The sequence below is a fragment of the Acomys minous genome (genome assembly GCF_964271855.1).
Source record: "Acomys minous genome assembly, chromosome: 16".
Taxonomy (NCBI): Eukaryota; Metazoa; Chordata; class Mammalia; order Rodentia; family Muridae; genus Acomys; species Acomys minous.
Window position 1 is genome coordinate 20,443,361 of NC_140498.1, and position 20,025 is coordinate 20,463,385.

A 20,025-nucleotide genomic window follows, 5' to 3' on the forward strand; every position below is an offset into this window, starting at 1 on the left:
AGGATTTGACTCTACTGGTAATCTACAGGTGGTAACTATAGTAACAGTCAGCCCAGCCCCCTCAAGTGTGGCCTCACGGTGTGCTGCCTGCTCTGACCTGATTTCCCAAGGTGTGTCTGTCAGAGACTAAAGACTTAGACTTGTGTAGGCCTTGGGATGCTTGCCCAGACTTATCTGATCCATCCTCTTCTGCCATGGCTGCATCCGGTCCATGGACCCGCCACACTGGTAACTTCCTAGACAAGCTCAATGCCTTCTCATGAGGCCAATCCTGCGCAGCACAGTCCCATTCCTTCCCACTCAAGAAACTGATCATCCATGCCCCGTTTACATGGAGAGCTCTGACTCTCTCTTCAGAATCCCCACCCCCTCTTTCCCTGGCCAATCAATCTTCAGCTCTGTCTGCGGCTCAATTATTAAGCCAATTCTTCCCCCCCTCTCTCTCCCCCTCCCCCCAGTGGCCCCCCCCAAATGTCACTCTCCCTTCTCTTTCTCCCACTAGCTCATTCTACAACCTAAACCAAGATGATTTATAAAACACACTCAGTGTAAAGTAACAAGTCATTATCACAGGGGTATTTTGAGTCCCCCAGGGCAAGCACAGTCTGGCCTCTCATAGGACAGAAAATCTCCCAGGCTGTGGCTTCCTGGTTCACTGCCTTTTCCACACTTGTCCAGCTGATACATTCACATTCAACTATCAGATAAGGTGACCAGAGCCTGGCTTTTCCATCACCATGAAAGTGCCAAGACAGAGCCCCAGGCGGTATGTGAAGCAACCCTGAAGGTGAGCCGAAGGATACACTTAATAAATATGAAGCAGATACATGAGAATAATTGTATTCAAAATCGGAAAACTCTGGGTTTTAAGTCAACAAAGCCATAGTCAAGAAAACTGTAGAGATGTATTCCACCAGAGGCAGCGCTGAGCTTTGAGGTGGTCCAAAAAATAGAAAACGCAACCAGCTGCAGGCGCATAAAGCAAAGACAAAAAAGCAAAGCGGCCTCTGAGGAGAGGCCCAGGCTGCCCTACTACAGAAAGGAGACATGTGCTCACCACATACTGGGAAACACATAGGCCTCAGGCTGAGGGCTGGACCCAACAGCAATGGTGACTGGTAGTGTCTTCCTCAGATGAAGTGTTTCAAGGATGCTCAATATATGAAGAATATAAAGAACATTGCATTTGATGTTGAGATTGCGGGGTCGAGAATCCCACCTGCTGTCCTCCCACCCCTATTCTGTCTTCTTGGCAGCTACTGATGCTGAACAGCATATAAGCACTGACCACAGTCCTGGGGACTGTAGAAGTCAGAGAGCTATAAGGCCCATTGGCCAGATCCATCCTTTCACCTGGTTTTATAAATATAAAGTTTTATTGAAACACAACCCCATTTACTACCACTGACTGTTTTTCTACCACAACAACAGTGGCACAGCTGTGACAGAGGCCAGAGAGGTTCCAATGCCTAAACTATTTGTTGTTTGTCTGGCTCTTTGCAGAAAATGTTGGTTGGCTCTGGCTCAAGGCTAGTCTTGGATTAGGAGGTGATACAAAGACTGTGTTCAGTTGATGGAGAAAGCCCTGAGGGTCTGGATCTCCTTCTGCAGGATGCTCTGCGTCCACTGGCTTACCAGGTAGACTTCTCTGTCTGATTTCCTCTGACTCAACTACAGAGCTTCAGTTTTGAAGTATCAAAGCAAGCCAATGAGTGAATTAAAAAGCCACTGGTTAAGAGCAGTCAGCCCTCTGTACCCACAGGCTCTACATCCTTGGATGCATTTAACCATGGACAGGATTTGGGGGAAAACCTTACATTAAACTGACACCTTTGAGGCCATTATTCCGTAAACAATGCAGCGAAACAACTATGTATGCAGTGCTTACATTGTATTGGGAAGTATATGGAATCTGGAGGTGATGCAAGCTATTTGGGGAGTTGCATATAATATATGCAAATACTAGGCCAGCTTATTCCTAAGCTATAACTGTCTGCAGGATCAAGAGGTAATTGCAATCCTTACTGAAAGTACGCCAGTGGTTGTGTCTTTTAAACAATACCGAGGACCAGACCACTCTCCTAGATAAAGGAGCTGTCTCTCAGGATACCTGCAGCAGGCCGAACCGTGTGTCCTGAGGCTCTGGCTGGTGAAAGGTTGCCAGGATAATTTTGGCTCTATGATATTTGATCCTCCATTCCATTCCTAGGGGCAACAACTAGCAAGAACCCTTGTTTTTGTTCACTTGTTTTAAGTAGGATCTCATTGTGTAGACCAGGCTGGCCTTGAATTCACAGAGATCTGCCTTCCTCTGCCTCCCAAGTACTGAGCCTAAAGATGTGCGCCACCAAGGGTGGCCCAAACTATTGGCTTCTAAGGAATGATGATACACCATTGAGAACAAGCATGTTGTTCATAAAGCCACCGTAAAAGCTAAGCAGAGCCAGCCCCGGCGAGCAGTTGGATGGGAGGCATTACGTCATCTGTGTGCCCCTACCCCGGTCTTGGTGGTATCTGAATTCCATCTGGATTATTACTTGTTTCCTCCCAGTAGTTTTCTCAAGTGCCTTTTGAAAGTTATCCCTTTGCTTTAGGAGAAAATTGATAGCGGTATCATTCATGGAAGACAAGTACCATAAATGACCTCAAACGTGAGGAGAAAAAAAAACCGAAGTCAATTTTGAAATCAAATTCCAATTTCCCCCAATCTCTAGGGGGGAGTAGTCCTGCGCAGAACTCTAAGTTGGAGAGAAAGTAAAGTGTGATGGATGTTGGGAAAGGAGCAAGGTGAGAATCTCTCCCTAACATCACAAAGGGTAAACAGAAGCGGAAAGGACTGCTGGGAGGGAGCATTACTCATGGCAGTAAATGAGAGGAGGGCTCATGAACCCGCTTTGCCATTCTAAAGCTCATGAAACTAATTTATAAAGTGAGTGGCACCTTCTGTTCCATCATGGGCCTTGGATGTTGCCCTGTGCATGTGGCGTCCTGGCCACTCCGAATACTAATGCAGGGTTCCCTTAGGGGCCAGCTAATCTTGACTCTGGAGAGGTGGACTGCGGGGTGCATTGCTGTGGACGCCTACCCTCAGGCCTCCTGGTTCGTTTCAGCTATGATTCCTTTGGTTAACAAGCAGAGTTGTGGGCAGTGGACCCTACCACCGCGTCTGTGACATCTCTGGAGTCTGGGGGCCTGGGCCCCCATTTCCTAGATGCTGGGTCATCTCCTGTTGTTCTTTCTCACCACCTCGTGAACTTTCTTACTGCTCCCTAGCACAGATAAGCGTGGAGCGGGAGCGTCGCCCACAGGATAAGACAAAACAAAGGTGGAGAGTCTCTGCTGAGTCCTGATCCACTGCCTGCTCTTTGTCAGAAGGCGACAGGACACAAGCCCTGTGGCTACTGAAAGCAGACCTTGGGAGGCACAGGCAGGCAGGCAGGGATGTGCACATATATGTACACACACGCATGACCAGTGCCTTGCTTCTCCTAAACTGATTTTGCCAAGACGCCCCCCCCCCACCTCTTGGCTGATGGGCACTTACTCTATGAAGGCAGGGTGAGGAGCGACAGTGGCTCAGGAGATATAACCTAGACCCCACATTGCTGCTCTGATCCGCTCAAAAGGAAGAAGCCACCCCGGGCAGCACCCAGGAGCAGAAAACCTAGACATTTCTACAAAGACAGCTCAACAGTCAAGGTGGAGTGAAGCAATCCTATTCTGAAAATTTTCTTTGGTTTATGTGTTAAAGGAAGATGGGCCCTAAACTTCTATGTTGGGTAAGGTGGTGGGGTGGGGTGGGGTGGGGTGGGGTGGGGTGGGGTGGGGTGGGGGACAGTGAAGTCACTGGAACCAGAAACCAGGTAAACTCATGCTACAGGATGGTGTCACATGCCACCTCAGTGCTGAGTGCCGGGAAGGTGAAGGGAACAAGCCACCAGCTGACCAAACCCAAGCTCCCAGTTGAACTGAACTTTTATTGAGTTTATTTGTGGGATGCATGACAAGACGTCTTTCCATCATTAGTAAGAATAAAAGGTCATTTTCACAGTCACTTTGGCACACGCTAATGTCTCATGGAAAGAAAGAAAGGAGAAAATAAAAAACCCAACAACAGAAAAGCAATGTCAACAACGGAACCTACATAATACGTCATTAAGTACATACAAAACACTAATAAAATATCCCTGATAAAGCAAAGTGCGTACAGACAGGAGGCAAATGCCCAGGACCGTGTCGCACCATCTGCAACCACACAGGTCACTCACATTGCCTCGTCAAAGTTGGAAGTTAACAGTCGTGAGAGGATTAATTTGCAGTTACACACCAATTATTTACATAACAGTAATTAGTGCCAAGGGGAGCAGGAGGAGGCGTGGCTGCGTGGTCCAGCAGGGACTTAGAATTATTAATAGATGAAGGTGACTGGGGCCAGGTAGGGCTGGTGGGACTGTCAGTTGGGAGTGCTACATTGGTCACGGCTAAGGACCCAGGTGTGTCACCCTCTGGGTGTAAGGCCGCGCTGTGGGAGCCCCTTGTGTGTAGGGGGGGTCTCCACAAAACAGTCAGCGCCAACTGGCCAGGTGGGCATGAGAGGAGGACCCCTTTTGTCAGAGACAGACGGAATGCCTGCTAAGTCCCTTCACACACAGACGGCTCAGGGAGGGAGCAAGGCCAACTGGATTTAGAAACCTTACCCTTGGCAAAAGGTGGGCAAAATGGGTGGGATCCCCTTAGATCTTTAGTGCCTGCCTCCTACTCGGATCACACCCCCCCATCTAAGGCTGGGGTTAGCAGCCAATTCTGTTAGCTTTCAACTTTAAGGCATCTTCTACATAGTTTTTCTAAGCAAAAACAAAAACAAAAAAGCAATAAAAATTGAGGTATTCTGTAGTTGTTCACACTGGTAGGTGAGGCACATCCGTATCTGTCAGTCAGTCGTCAAACAATCAGTCTCACTTTCAATCCTCTGAACGGGTCATATGCACACGGTGAGAAAAAGGCCATTGGAGCAAATGGACAGAAAATGGAAGTGGTGGTGTGTCCATAATGTCCCATCTCAGGGACACCTCTCCCTGCCTCCTCCTCCGTATGACTGGACCATGGAGAGGACAGGGGGACGGGGACCAAGGGCCATATAGGTTGGGTGCAAAGGCCGGACGGAAGCAGGCCATGGTTTCACAAGTCGGAAAAGGACACACTCAGCAAAGGGCGACAGCAGCAGCGACAGCAGCAGCAGCCGGGAAGCCCCTGACACCGCAGGAAACTTGGGGGTCTGTCACCCCGGCGCGGGAGACGCAGAAAAAAAAACGCACACACCATAGAGACCCCTGTGGCCTCACCTCAATGGTGGGTGGCGTCTGAAAGGGGATGGGGCTGGCTTCCCCTTGGAGTTGACCCGCAGCTTCAGCCTGGAGGAATATGGCCCAATGAGGCGGTCGCCATGGCGAGGTGGTCACACTCGCACAGTGGCCTCAGGCCCCTCCGGCACCACAACAGATCTTTGCCCCTTTACAAGCCATCACAAAACCAGGTCCTGGCCGCCCCTTACAAGAGGCCAGTGTCTCCCAGACTAGGCCTCCTTGAGGCTAGCCCTCACTCGCGCCAACCAAGTGGTACAAGCTCGGGGAGGAGCAGGCCGAGCACACAGGCCCGGAGAAAACAGATTCACCCGAGAGAGCACTCAGTAGGAGTCAGGGAAGCTTTCCATAGAGAGAGAGGAGGGGGGCCCAAGGCAAGCTCCACAAGGCGCAGGGCATGCACTGGAGGGCAGAGGCAGAGTTATAAACAGGTCGGTTACTTGACGAGATCTTCCGGATGGGTGAGTCAGGGTCAGGCCGGGACAACCACTGAACCACGTAGCTCTTCTTGGAGGGATCTGAGATGTTCCCTAGAAGGAAAAGAGGGGGGAAAGGCTGCAGCTGCCAGGGCACCCTTCATGCATTTCATCCTGAGGCCCGGAGTAATAGGAGGGCACGGCTCCTGTGCCGGCATAAACTGGTCTAGTCTCCTGCTTCTCTGCCAAGCATCCTGGGACCCAGCTGCACTCAAGTGTCTCACCAATTGCCCACACACCTAATGCACGCCATGCGTGTTCACCCTCTGTACCCAACCTTAGTTCTAGGGTTCTTTGCCATTCTAGAACTGCACTGGAGAAGCATCGTGGGGATGGCAAAACACCTCACGCACCCCCCACCTCCCACTCCCCCAATCCCCCCCCCACGCACAGGAGTGTCACTTAACCTATTGCACACTATCCTCTGTAGAAGAGAATAGTGGGGGTTGGGGGAGGGGTCTAGCCACGAGTTGCTATGTGGACCGAGATCTTGAAACACATGTAACTCTGGATGAGGTACCTGCCCAGTGCCCTAATATTGTTCTCAAAGAACACAGGACACCCCTAACTGCATGGGCACCCCTTCCTACACTGGCGTCTCTACTGCATGGGCCGCAACACTCCTGCCATGCTGTGGCTTTGTGGGTCATTGGAGTTTAAGGCTGTAACATCATGCCACAAAGGCATGGATGGATGGATGGGCTGAGATTCCTCCTCTGTGCACACCAGGGCCTGTCTGAGGACACCCATGTGTCAACAGCCTGTCCCCCAATCCCATTTCCAGACTTCTGGGAAAGTCTCAGTGCTCGCTGGGAGTACTCAAGTTCAAGTTCACCCATGGCCAACCCAGGCAATTTGGAAGAAAAGCAGAATTTGATTGCACCAGGTCCCCACCTCCCCTCTCCTAGGCAGCTGCATGCTGGGGGATGAGGGGCAGCACAGGGCTTACGAGGGCATGGTGCGAGCCTGCAGATCCTTGCTGTCTCTGGCCGCTCCTCCCGGCAGACACCGAAATTATCATCTGCAGTGCGGCAGAGCACTGGCCGTTCCTGGGTCCCGTTGCCACAGGTTACCGAACACTGTAGATACAGAACCATCAGTCAGGGTCACCTCCCATACTGGACTCCAGACTCGAAGAGTTGGACCATCCCATGATCCCCAGGGATGTGACTGGGGACCCATGGGAGATGGTATGGGGCAGACAGTGGGTCTTGTCCCACGGGGGCTGTCCTAGAATGCACATGCCCATCTCTCAGGGCTACTGTGATGCCCAGAACTTCCGGACCCTTCCTTCTTCCCATGATTTGGATATGATTTGAGTATGTCATTCCTGACCCGTGTATTGGAAGCTCTTTCCCCAGTGTGGGGGTAGAAGAGGGACCAAACCCTGGTGGGAGGCCTCTCCTGGCCTCTTTGGAGCTTGGCTGCCTGCCTCTCCATGGAGTCAATCTTTGTGTGCTCCATCATGGTGCCATATGTCATAAAGTCCTCCCCCATAAGGGTATAAAGTTGATGACGTCAATACCATGGCCTTACACCTCGAAGCCCATGGCCTAAAGAATCCTTATTACACAGTAGTTAGAAACCCTCTACACTGCCAGTAATCCTGAAGGAGAGTCCTCAAAGAAGTAAAAACAGAACTACCATACGGCCCATCACTCCTGGGACTCAACATCAACATACCACGGAGGTACCTGCACATCTGTTTATATCTGCACTGGCACAGGAAATGGATCCAGCCTACCTGTCCATCAACAGATGCGCAGAAAGAGGAAAAACGTGGCACATATATATGCGTGTGTGCGCGCGCGCGCGCGTGTGTGTGTGCATGTGAACATCTGAGGCCAACGTCCACAGTCTTCCTGACCACTGTCTACTTCATCCATTAAGCCAGGGTTTTTCATCTGAGCTCTTGAGTTTGCTGACACAGCTAATCTAGTTAGGCAGTTTGCTTCTGGGGTTCCACCTCTGACTTCGAGCTCTGGGACTAATAGGCAAGTTACTATGCCGACCAGACATCCACACGGGTGCCGGGGAGTCCAAACTCCAGTCTTCCTGCTTGCACAGCAAGCGCTTTAACCACTGGAGCCATCTTCCTAGAGTCTACACAGTGGAATTTTACTGAGCCATTAGGGAAAACCAAAATCGTAACATTCCCCACCATCCCCCAAAAGAAAAATGGACAGAATTAGAGATCATATGAAGTAAAATAAGCTGGACTCAAAAAGACAAATTGTTTATTCCCGTATGTGGAAGTGTGTGTGTGTGTGTGTGTGTGTGTGTGTGTGTGTGTGTGTGTGTATGCTCGTGAAGGTCATGACACTCTTGAGGAGTACTATTTAGGGAGAAGAAAAAGGGAGGGGAAGGCAGCCGGGGAAGGTAAGTGAATTAGAACAAAACATAATGACGTGTGTGTGTGTGTGTGTGTGTGTGTGTGTGTGTGTGTGTGTGTGTGTCAGCTTCCAAGCAAAGACAGGGTAACTTAGACAACGAAAGGAACCAATGCCCTTCCAAGGCAAGGATATAAAGCATATCTGCCCACAGCTCTCCCTGCAAAAGGTGCTCGGAGCCCCTCATTATAGTACTGGAGAATGGTTCAACACGATTCTGTAGCTAGTGGATGCTGAAGGCCCAGGACAGCCTGTAGCAGGCTGGGGCTCCTGCAGCATCTCTGATCCAGCCTTGGGAGCGCTGGCAGACCCTCCTCTAACCTTCTCTCTAGACCCATGGCTCGGGCACCCTCTATCCCACACCCCCACCCCTGCCTGCCACCGCTTCATGACCCTGGGGAGGAGGCAGCTGAGCACGTCTCACGTCTGACTCCTGCCTCTGCGCCTCATTCAGCCTAGCCATGCAGCCTCACGTGTGTGTGTGTGTGTGTGTGTGTGTGTGTGTGTGTGTGTGTGTGTATGGGGGGGGGGGGAGCGGGCAGCCAACACAGCAGACCTGGGGTTCTCAGGCTCTTCACATTCTTACACAGCAGTCTGTTTGGAGGAAGAATGGCTCCTGTGCAGTTTCTGGGGGACCTAACCCACAGAAGGTTCTGAGTGATAAGAAAGCTCCTGCATGCCTGAGGTCTCGGGACAGGCTGGATACTAGCTTTACCAGGCAGTTTAAACTAGCAGTGTCATTTACGCATGACAAGTATCTGCTTTCCTTCCTTCTGGGACCTGAGATCATCATCATATTCCCTGGTGGAAACCCTGGAACTTCTGTGGTGTGCCTCCCACTGGTGCCCTGAAACCTAAGCTGTGGCCTGGGGCACAGGAGTTGTATCAAAACTGGAGCGCCCCTGCCTAACCTCAGTCTTATCCAAGCTCAGTTTGGGGTCAAGGGCATGGGGCCAAGAGGACAGCTTACCTGGGACCAGGACCCAGCCCGCCACCGCCCGGGGCAGAGCTCCCGGTTGCAGGCCCTGCGGCTCTCAGGACGGTGGTCGTTGCAGTGTTTGGTGTGCACAGAGCGGGTGGTGTTGTTGTGCAGAGGTTGAACGCAGCGGACGGAGCGCACCTGCATGCCGCTTCGCCCACAGCTCTGACTACAAGGCTCCCATTCACCAGTGACCCACCTGCCAGGGCAGAGTGGCAGTGTGGTCAGGGAACCCATCTGGCTGGGGCCCAGGTGGGCAGTGAGAACACAGAGGTCAGACTGCTCCCTCCTGCACGTCTTCATTTGTGTAGGCTTGCATGAAGGGGAAACCAAGGCTCAGAAGCTCCCCTGCCTGTCAGAGTCTGGGAGGCTCTGCTAGGGCTAGTGGCCTGACGGATTTTGCTCCCTGTTTATCCCCTCAGGGTCCTGGATCTGGCTGCAGCCTCATCTTCTGATGGTGTTATGAACCACCCCCCAACCCCAGCAAAGCTCAAGAGCACTGTGGAGTCCCTGAGCCTCTGTCCCTGTGTGTCCCCCTACCCTGCCATCTTCTCTGACCTGGGCCCAGAAATGCATCCTGCCAGGGTTTGAGGGTCTGGGGATCAAAGCTGTTGCTTAGAAACATCTATTACAGCATCGGAAGCCAGCCCTCTGAGCCTGTTTCCCTGTCTAAGTGCTAATACATTTGGTTTCGCTGAGATGCACTCAGAGCTTCCGTTCAGTGGGTCAGAAGTGGGCCAGCACCTTTAACCTAGTGTGGGTAAAGAGCCCAACACCCCACAAGATGCCAGGCCCAGAGCTTCTGGGAGATCCAGTTTCACCCTTCCCCACCCCCCCACATTGTGCCCCTGGGTTGTGGGCCCCGCCCCTCCCAGCACTCACACAGGCTGGGAGCACTCCTGAGGGTTGCAAGCTCGGCGGATGGCTTTGGGCTTGGCGAGGGCACTGCAGAAGGCTCGATGCACCATCTTGCTGTCCAGCCTCCGGCGGCAGCCATACTTAGTGAACTGGGATCCTGAAGACAGAGAGCTTGAAGGGGCTCAATGGGGTGGTGGAATCCCCGAGGGGGCTTGGAGAGGTGGGGCCTCCACCAGCAGTATTAGCCCCACTCTCCTTTCTGTTTTGTTTTTTGATTCCTACATAGTTTGGCTTGGCTTTGAACTCATTCTTTGCCCTAGCATTCCCTCAAACTTGGAATCCTCCTGCCTCAGCCCTCCAAAGACTGAGATTCCTCCTGGCCCTCAAAATGATGTGGAGGGTGAGAAGGATGCCTTACAGACATCCAGCAAGGAACCCACCCTGCACCCATCCCAGCAGAGGGGGGACAAGAACGCATGCTCCCTCGGTGGGTGCTGTTCCCCCCCCCCCCGAGGCTACTGGGAAATATGTGGGGTATCTAGCGGATAGAGGCTGTGGGCTGCGCAACCTCTTACAACACAAGGTACCCCACTTACGATACAAAGTACCCCACCTCAGAACAGAGAATAACGGAACCTGAAACTGCGTAGTACCTAGTGAGTACACAAGAGAATCTAAGCGCAGCCAGGCAGACTGCCCTAGTCTGAGCATCTGAAAACATCCTGGAAAGCAGAGGAGTAAGTGGCACTGACACCCTCCCCTGCTCCCCCCCCCCCCAAAGGAGGTGGAGAGGACAGCGAGGAGGAGCTTGTGCAGAACCGACAGGGACACACTGTGTGTGTGTGTGTGTGTGTGTGTGTGTGTGTGTGTTCAGGAGAATCACTTGCTGTGGACTAGGCAAGGATGTGAGAGGCTAGGTCTCTGTCCTGCAGTGCTATCTTGAGTGGGTGGAGCCTCAAAGGTGAGGCGGATAGGTCATTGGAGATGGCGCTTTTGAAAGGGCCAGCTCCCCTTCCTTTCTCTCTCTCTCTCTCTCTCTCTCTCTCTCTCTCTCTCTCTCTCTCTGACACTGCTAGGCCAGGCAGGTAAGGTGAGCAGCTTCCTCCGCTGTCTTGACATAGCCCAAAGCAGTGAGACTAGCCATGGGCTACAGCCACCAAAATTGTGAGTGGAAACACAGTTTTTCTTTCTTTCTTTTTTTTTTTAACAAGATGATTATCTCAAAGGTTGTTTCTTGTTTTTTGTTTTTTATTTTCGAGACAGGGTCTCTCTGTGTAGTCTTGGCTGTCCTAGACTCGCTTTGTAGTCTAGGCTGACCTCGAACTCACAGCGATCCGCCTGCCTCTGCCTCCTGAGTGCTGGGATTAAAGGCGTGCGCCACCACGCCCGGCTATCTCAAGGTTTTATCACAGTGACAGAAAACATATGGAGGGTGGTATAGCCAAGATGGGGAAGTGCGGCATGGCCCATCCTCCAGAGGCCTGCCTGGACCCCAGAGGCCACAGGGAAAATTTTGGCTTTGGTCTCACAAAATGAGGGGGCTACTGGAGGAAATTCCAATGCAGGAGGGGGGCAGGGTCTGGTTTATCCTTTTATTTTATTTTTTCGTGTGTGTGTGTGTGTGTGTGTGTGTGTGTGTGCGCGCGCGTGCGCACGTGCTCTGTAGAGGCCTGAGGTTGATGTCAGCAATTATCCTGATTTCTCTTCCATTTTATTTATTGACACAGGGTCTTTACAATGCAATCTAGAGCTTGCCAGTGTGGTTAGTATCGACAGCCAGGTTGCTCCAGGGACACCCCTAGTCTCTTGCCCCCTTCCAAGGTTGAATACAGGGGGGTTTCCATGCACACCCCACTTTTACATAGTTTCTGGCAATCTGAACTCTGGTGCCCAAGCTTGCCAGGCAAGCATGTTAACCACTGAAGCATCATCCCTCCAGCCCAGATTTGTTCCTTTAAAAGGTCATTCTTGGACCTAGAGTGGATCCACAAGGGCCAATGGGAGGATGGGGCTGGACCAGCATGTGGCTGGGAAGAGGATTAGCAGGTTGAGCCTTGACTTCACACAAGCAGCAGGAATCAGCCTGCTGGTGGGGTCCATGTGGTGGGGAGTGGAGACCGAGTATCATCGAGGTGGAACTCTTTGAGGAATGGAGACCACCTTCCCCTCTATCTCTCCCAGCCCCCAACTCTAAACTGATCAGGCGTGTGATGTTTTTGTTTTGTTTTTCTGAATAGACTTAAGGAAGAAGGGCTTCCCCAGAAAGTGTCCCCAGTGCTGCTGGGGGCTTGCTAGTTCTGCTCACTGATCCACTCACGTGTGTCAGCCTCCCATCAGGCCAGCCTCACTCCCCGCACACTGATGCAGTCTATGCAGGCGTGACTCATGCCCCACAGGCCATTCTGGGGACATTTTGCCTGGTGTCTCAAGCACCTGCCCTTCTCAACTCACCAAGGACCTTTCCCAGCACAGGCTAAGCCCAACAGAGCTCACTGCCCCATTGCTCTCTGAGGAACTTCTCATCTCCAGCACAGGACAAACTCACTGGCCTCAGAGCTGCTGTCAAGAGGGCACTGTTAGCCCAGGAAGCTGCGCCCGGAAGCCCATTCTTCCAACCTTAACCTCCCCCAGGCTCACACTGAGTCTCAACGCAGGGCTGTCCCACTTCCAATCAAGCTTAGGAACCGCAGCAGTGAGAAGCCCCTCACCTCCACCGCAGGGCTTGGAGCAGGGAGACCACTTCTTCAGGGCCCACTCATGGCGTAGAGAGTCATCTTCCAGGACGTTGTTGTTGTCGACGTTGAGCGAGTCCTCATGGATCATGTATTTGTACGTCAGTGAGATCCGGGCATCTCCTTCGGGGATAACCTGGGCCCATGTCAACATGGTCATGAATGTGTCTGCCCAGCTCCTCATTGTTCCTCTATAGCCAAGTTAGACGCCATCAGGAAAAGTGACAAGCAGGGGAGACAGACAGTCCCCGACTTACGATGGTCATCTTTATGGCTTTTCAACTTTACAATGGCACCTGGAATTTGAAATGCGGACCTTTTCCCTGGCTAGTGGGATGTGGTGCAGCCCTCTTATGATGCTGACAGCGGCAGTGAGTCCTGGCTGTACTTTAGGTACAGCTAGTGCACTTTTCGTATGACATGAACAGGTTTTTGAGGATCTTACCACTAAGGAGAATCTATATAGAGCTAGGATCTCATAGGCTGCTGGTCACAACATTAACAAAATTAAGTTACATTTTATTGATTTATTTTTCGTGCATGCACTTGTTCGCTGCCCACAGAGGCCTGGAGCAGGTGTCAGATCTCTTGCAGCTGGCGTGATAGGTGTTTGTGAGCTACCTGCTATGGGTGCTGGGGCACAGATTCTAGTCCTCTGACCTTCTGATCCACAGCCCCAGCCGTCCCCGGCTCTCTCATTTTTGAGAGTAAATTGCCCCAGGTGGCCTGAAACTTGCTCTGTAGACCAGGCTGGCCTGGCATTTGCTTTAATCTTCTTTTGTTGCCCCCTGAGTCCTTGGATTACAGGTGCATGACCCCATGCCTGGCTCAGTGTGCTTGCTTGTTTTGATAAATAAACTACATTACTTAAGCAATTAATCAAAACTAAAAAATTTTAAAAAGGGAATTGAAAACCCAGCCCCCTCACAACTCCCTATAACCAGGAGTACTCTGTAATCCTTACACCCAGTGACCAGGGACCTGGAATCCAGTTCTGCTTAGACAATAAAGTCCAGTGTGACCTGTAGCTGGTTTCTGAGCTCTCAGGTGTGAGGAGTTCATTCGGTAGCAGCAGGGGTTAATGTATCTATTGGTATTAGCTGTGAACACTGTTCAAATAGGAAAAAAAAAGAAAAGAAAAGAAAAGAAAAAGAAAAAAAAGAAAAGAAAAGAAACTGCTGGAGAGGAGTCTGTGGCCACAGTCACTAAGAGCTGGCCAGGGACCAGAGCCCTGACGTGTGGGACCATGCCTCCACGGAGGAGGAGACCACGGCAGGGAAAGAGACCGACTAGAAGCTTGGGCATCCCAGGGCTCCCGTCTTTTCCCGCGGGGGGACAGGGGGGCTGTGTGCACCCGTGAGCTGGGGTAGCACTCTACTCACCAGCACAGTGATGGTTCCGTGGAGCGGGCCTATGGTCTGCAGCGTCTCCCTCTCGGCCTCATTCCTGTACTCCCACTCCACACCCATGGCAATGAAGGATCGAGAATTGGGGTCCAAGTGGTTCTCTTCATTTAAGATGAACTTGCCTGTCTCCAGGTTCTTGACAGCTGAGAACGGGAGAGGGGAGCGCACAGTCACTACAGTAACCCAGTACCCCGTTACTGGGGGCTAGGGAGGCCAGAGGCTTTCCTCAGCTGAGCCCCTCCCCTTCCTCCCCCTGTGCTCCATGGCAGTCTGGCCTTGTCACTAGTAGCTTTGGGAGTCACATCCTGCCCTTGGTTGCCCTATAAAGACCAAGCTAATCACTGTATGGGACCTAGTGCCTAACCCGTGCCTCTCAGACAGGGCGGCCCCCATCCCTCTGCAAGCTGGAGGAATGTGGGACATAGGGCCCCTCTGCAGCTGCTGCCCAGATGAGCTCTCTGATCTCCAGCCCTGACCTCCCTGTGGAAGACGCCTGTGGAAAAGGCCAGGAAGTGGGCTGAGTGGAGGGACAGGTGGACGGGGGCTGAGGCACATCTGTCAATCAGGGATGTTGATCTCAGGAGCTGGCCACACACAATCCGAGCCTCCAACCTATGGCACTCCACCAGAAGTGCCGGGGATGGGGGGTGGGGGGGAGCTCATAGGTGTTGAGACACCGGGCCATGACTCACACAGGTAGTGGCTGGCGGTGTCGGCCTCCTGAATGAGCAGGTGTCTGGCTCCCGCAGGGATCTCAAACATCTTGATGTAATCTTTGGGGGTAGAAAGAAAGTCAGGTGAGAACACAGAAAGCCATCCCATCCAATGCTCATGACCTGGGAGAGGCCTGCCCTCCAAAACCTCCGCTCTCAAGTAGGAGATGGGTCACCTGGGAAGCCTGGATACTCCCATCATGCATTTCTGCTCACTTTCAAGTCCCAGGTGTCTCCATGCTGTCCCTTCCACTGACCCCTCAGGTGAGGATCTAGGTGCTAGCCATGCTGGCAGTTAGTGTAAGATGCCCCATCTAGCAGGCAGGCCTCATGCGAGCCACATAGCCTATCTGGACCTCAGTTCCACCATCTGCAAACTATGTTAGAGCCCCACATGGGGAGGGGCAGGACTAATGCTCAGCACCTGACCCACAAGGCCACTCCTGGCCCATGGCTCCTTGCCAGGGCCTTTAGGTTTGCTCTGTAGCCTTTCATCAGAAAACCAAAGAGGCTTGTCTCCATGTCAGAGACAGACTGACTGATACCACAGAGATGTGGTCAGCTGCTTCGGGCCAACCCAGAGGGTGCAGGGTCATATGAAACCACAGCCTCTGTACCAGGCTGCTGTGTTTGGGATGTGGCTATGGGCATCTCCCACGTGCTAGATTCAGGGATGTCCTGACGACAGCAGTCTGTTGGCAGGGGAGAGGGAGGATTGAGTAACAAGCAGCTGGGCATCCTGGAGGACTGGGGGGTGGGGTGGGGCTTGCCCTCTGTGGGCTCCTGACCTCAGAGGCTTCTAAGGTACATCTGTTATCCAGGCCTTGTTTTTCCTCCTCCATAGTCACTGGAACTCAGACTCAAGCCCCCAACAGGTTCCCTTTCCTCGCCTGCCCTTGCGTCCCTGAGCCTCAAATAAGGGATGGGCCTATAGATTCCCAAGGGTGGGGACATTCCAGCCCTTGCCCCATGAGGTGCTATCACCGTTCCAGCCCAGGCAGAAGGTAGGCTTCTTACCTTGCTTCCTGGGCGACCTCGTGAATGTGCCCTTCACCACTTTGCAGTGGGTGTTGTCGCCTCCACACACGCCACACTTGTCTTCCTGCTTTCGGGAGCCAATCACCCCATCGCAGCCCACCTTCTGCAGGGCAAGAGAGGGCAGGGGACCTCTGAGACCTGAGTCCCCCAAGACCCATAGGACCTGTTCTCTCCCACAGCTGGGCCCTGCAAGTCTGTTCTTACAAGCTCTTGGTACAGGGGAAGAAGGGCTTTAGAGAGCAGCAGACTCCACGTGGCCATGATGCCCCACATGGCTTCTTCCTGCTTCAGTGCACGTGGAACACGGAGCCTGTCACGTCACAGGACTTCTGTCCTTGGCCTTCCTCGCTGCCCTTCTCCTAGAGCACCCACCCAGAGGCAGCCCTGAGGGCTTCCAATCAAAGCTTCAGCTGCTTTGGACCAATGTCACAACAATGAGGTGGCGGGATCTTTAAGAGTGGAGCGTAGTGAAAGGCGTCATCGACACTGCCTTTACCATCCTGCTCACTCCCTGAGACAGCCCAGAGACGCTGGGGCTTGCCTTGTTAGCATGGAAGGTTTAGTCTGATCCCAGATACCCATCACCCATGAGTCTGTGCACCAGAACCAGATGGTCTGAGGTGGAGAATAGTCCCGATTGTTAACTGATGTAGGAAAGCCCAGTCCATTAAGGCATCTCTAGTCTCCAGGCCGTGGAGCCTGAACAGAGCAAGAGATGATTCCAGGAGGTTGGCCACCCTGAGCCTTGGTCCTCATGGCACTTACCCTGCAGTCCCCGCGCACACAGAGGCTGAAGGCATCCTTGTAGGAGCAACGTGTCCCATCATGCACTATGCGCTTCATGGACACCACCTCCCCCGTCTCCTTGGACTCGCAGTAGAGGTGGCATCTCTCCTTGGCTGGAAGGGAAGTCATGGCGTGTTAGGCTGCGGCCTTCCCGAAAGAGCATCAGAGAGAAAACTCCCTGTGTTCTTAGAACTCACCTGGCCCACCCCTAATCTCTGAACTCTGTGCTCTGGAAGGACACAGAGAGAAAGAGACCAGTGATAGCAACCTCCTTCCTACTTTTTTGGCTTCTGAGAATTATTTGACTCTGGTGCTATCAGCTCGAGGGAGAGCTTTTTCTCAACTGATATAGCCAGGATGTAGATGTAGCCCACACTCTCCATCCTCACAGGCCTGCCTGGAGGAGACCCTTGACTCTGCAGAGGCAAAGGCCTTTCTGCCCAGTCTTTGTCTAAGGAGCCTTCTTCAGAACCCTTCCTCACTGTTGGTGGCAGTGTAATTGTGTGCAGCCATTGTGGCAATTGGTGTGGACGGTCCTCGACAAACTAAACCTATGGTTCCTACATGCTGTGCCGTGCTGCTCCTGCTGTGCTGTGCTACTCCTGCTGTGCTGTGCTACTCCTGCTGTGCTGTGCTACTCCTGCTGTGCTGTGCCACTCCTGGGCATACACCCAACGGAGTTTAGGTCAGCCCACCAGAGAGATGCCTGCACATTCAAACTGTTCACAAGACCCAAGGTACGGAACCAGCTTAGGTAGGAATCTATCAACAGATGGGGTGGATAAAGAAAATGTGATATGTATACACAGGGCGTTTTAACGTGATATGTATCCACACGGAGTTTCAGTCAGACCCAGGGTTTTTCAGAACGATGGGTAATGGGTGGAACTTGAGATTTATCATAGTAAACAAATTAAGCCTGACTCAGAAAAACAAGTATTGCATTTTTTCTTGGATGCAGAATCTCCCTCCCTCCCTCCCTCAAACATGTATGCTTAGTGTGGGGAGATGATAATGGAGGGGCAACATAATCAAAATATGACAGACATTATTAAAATGTCGTGGTGAAACCTATTGTTTTGTACAATGACTGATGCTAAATAAAAAGAGAAGAGAGTCAATTCTCAGTCAACCAAGTGCAGCTGACCCTCTTGGATTCAGTTCCAAGTCCCTGGCACGTTCTCTGCTCAGCATTAATTTATCGGAAGCAACTGACCCACTGGGTCGTCAGACTTCCTTTCCTCTGGCCCCGTCAGCTCTGCCATCCCTCGGGCACAAGCAGGTGACTCCCATTGGCGTTCCAGGCTCACAACCAGTCCCCACTCCCTGCCCAGTGCTTGGGGTGGGTGGGAGACAGAAGCTGTGTGTTTAAAACACAGATGGAAGGGAAGAGGGACTCAAATGGAACAGAACCAGCCTTTTGTGTTCATGTCCTCCACCTGCGGGCTCAACCCTCAACAGACTGAAAATATTTGAAAAAAAAAATTTTTTTTTGTATCTGCACTGACTGTGTAGGTACCTATCCTTGTTATTCTCTGACTGATGCAGATTAAAACAACCATGGTGGTTTGAATGAGAATGGCTCGTACATTTGAATACTTGGTCCTCAGTTGGTGAAACTATTTGGGAAGGATTAGGAGGTGTGGCTTTGTTGGAGGAGGTGTGTCACTGGGGGTGGGCTTTGAGGTTTCAAAAGACTTATAGGATCTCCAGTGTTCTCTCTATCTCTGTGTCTGTCTGTCTGTCTCTGTCATCTCTGTCTCTCTTTGTCTCTGTCTCTGTCTCTCTCTGTTTCTCTGTGTCTGTCTGTCTGTCTCTCTCTCTCTGCTACAAGGTTATAGATCAAGATGTGAGCTCTCAGCTGTTTTTTGTTCTACCATCATGGACTCTAACCCACTGAGACCATACGCCAAGTCAAATGCTTTCTTTTATAAGTTACCTTGGTCCTGGTGTTTTATCATAGCAATAGAAAAGTAACTAAATAGCAACCATTTGCATAGCATCTCTGGCATGTTAGGTGGTAAAAGCCATCTGGAAGTATCTGGAAGAACGTGTATAAGTTATACGCAAACACTCTACTCTTTTATATAGGAACTCGGACACCCCTGGAGCTAGCTATCCTACAGTGAGGAAGCACTTAAACTGCAGGGCAGTTATCAAGAACTCCTAGATCAGGTTGTCCTGTGGACATATACGTAGGGGATTTTCCTCATTGCCTTAACAAGGAAGAAAAAGCTGGTCATGATATTGCCTGGGTTTGGATCTTACACGGTGGTGAAGGGGGAAAGAGCTGAGTTCATGCACATATTCATGCATTTGTTCTCTTTCTGCCCTTGACTGTGAATGCATCTGGTGCCCGCGGCCTTGTTGCAATCCCTGCTATAACAGATTGCGGCCCGGGACTGTTATCTAGAATAAACCCTTTCTCCCTCAGGTTATTTTTGTTGGGGGTATTTTATCACAGCAACAGAAAGGAGACCAGCTCAGCTGCCTATCGGGAGTCACCTGACTGCTTCTCAGCGTCAACTTCTGCTCCCGTCTCACACCTGCGGCACCAGGCGGCTCTAGCCTCGTTCTCTGGATGGTAACCGTAGGAGTTTGCACCCTGGGAGCCTCCACCCCAGCCTCCTCTCCCAGTTTCCCTGAGACTGAACCCTGTCCCCGGCCCAGAGCCCTTGCTCAGCAGTGGGGCCCTGAAGCCACACTAGGAGGCAGCACTGTGCCCTATTGCCGGCCTACGTGTCACCACAGACTGGCCTCATGCAGGATCAGAGGTGTGCAACCATGCATGACCCTGCCTGCCCCACCGGGGTCCTGTGCTGACTCCTCCCCACTGCTGCCCTTTGCCAAGAGCTCACCATCCCGGTGCTCATGGGGTAGCCAGTGGTGCTGGGTATTGCCGTGCTCAAAGTACAGGTCCCACTGCTGACACTGCTCTTCCCGGAAGTCAGCCAGGGAGTTGGGACAGTCCTGGGGGTTGCAGAGCTGGAAGTCATAGGCCAGGCCCGAGCAGGTGCGGCCGCCGTTGGCTGGGCTGCAGGAGAAAGCAAAGGTTCTCTTTCTTGGGGCCTCTAGAAAAATATCTGCCTACGGGGTGGCATTTTAAAGGAAATCCTTGAGTCTCAGGTATGGAGGGGGGCACCTCTATTGAGTAAAGAGACAGCCCTACTAGCACCTGGGTGGCTCCTCAGCCAGGCAGGCCTTGGGACATCAAGACTGGAAGGTGTTGGCAGTAGCCATGCCCTGTGCTCTCTTGAGAAGGCAGCGAGGCTAGCCTGGTCTACAAA

At 52.1% G+C, this 20,025-nt stretch overlaps 1 protein-coding gene across 1 annotated transcript in view; it reads right to left on the reverse strand.

The window, feature by feature from the left end:
* ADAMTS2 (ADAM metallopeptidase with thrombospondin type 1 motif 2) overlaps window positions 1-20,025 on the reverse strand; it is a 210,015-nt gene that overhangs the window by 3,710 nt on the left and 186,280 nt on the right. Inside the window, exons 12-21 of the mRNA XM_084763280.1 lie at window positions 19,597-19,772; window positions 16,718-16,851; window positions 15,932-16,055; window positions 14,894-14,974; window positions 14,178-14,344; window positions 12,772-12,931; window positions 10,088-10,220; window positions 9,197-9,404; window positions 6,786-6,915; window positions 5,801-5,890 (exon numbers count right to left, since the gene is read on the reverse strand). Coding sequence (XP_084619406.1) covers window positions 5,801-5,890; window positions 6,786-6,915; window positions 9,197-9,404; window positions 10,088-10,220; window positions 12,772-12,931; window positions 14,178-14,344; window positions 14,894-14,974; window positions 15,932-16,055; window positions 16,718-16,851; window positions 19,597-19,772 — 1,403 coding nt within the window. The remainder of the gene's footprint in view (window positions 1-5,800; window positions 5,891-6,785; window positions 6,916-9,196; window positions 9,405-10,087; window positions 10,221-12,771; window positions 12,932-14,177; window positions 14,345-14,893; window positions 14,975-15,931; window positions 16,056-16,717; window positions 16,852-19,596; window positions 19,773-20,025) is intronic.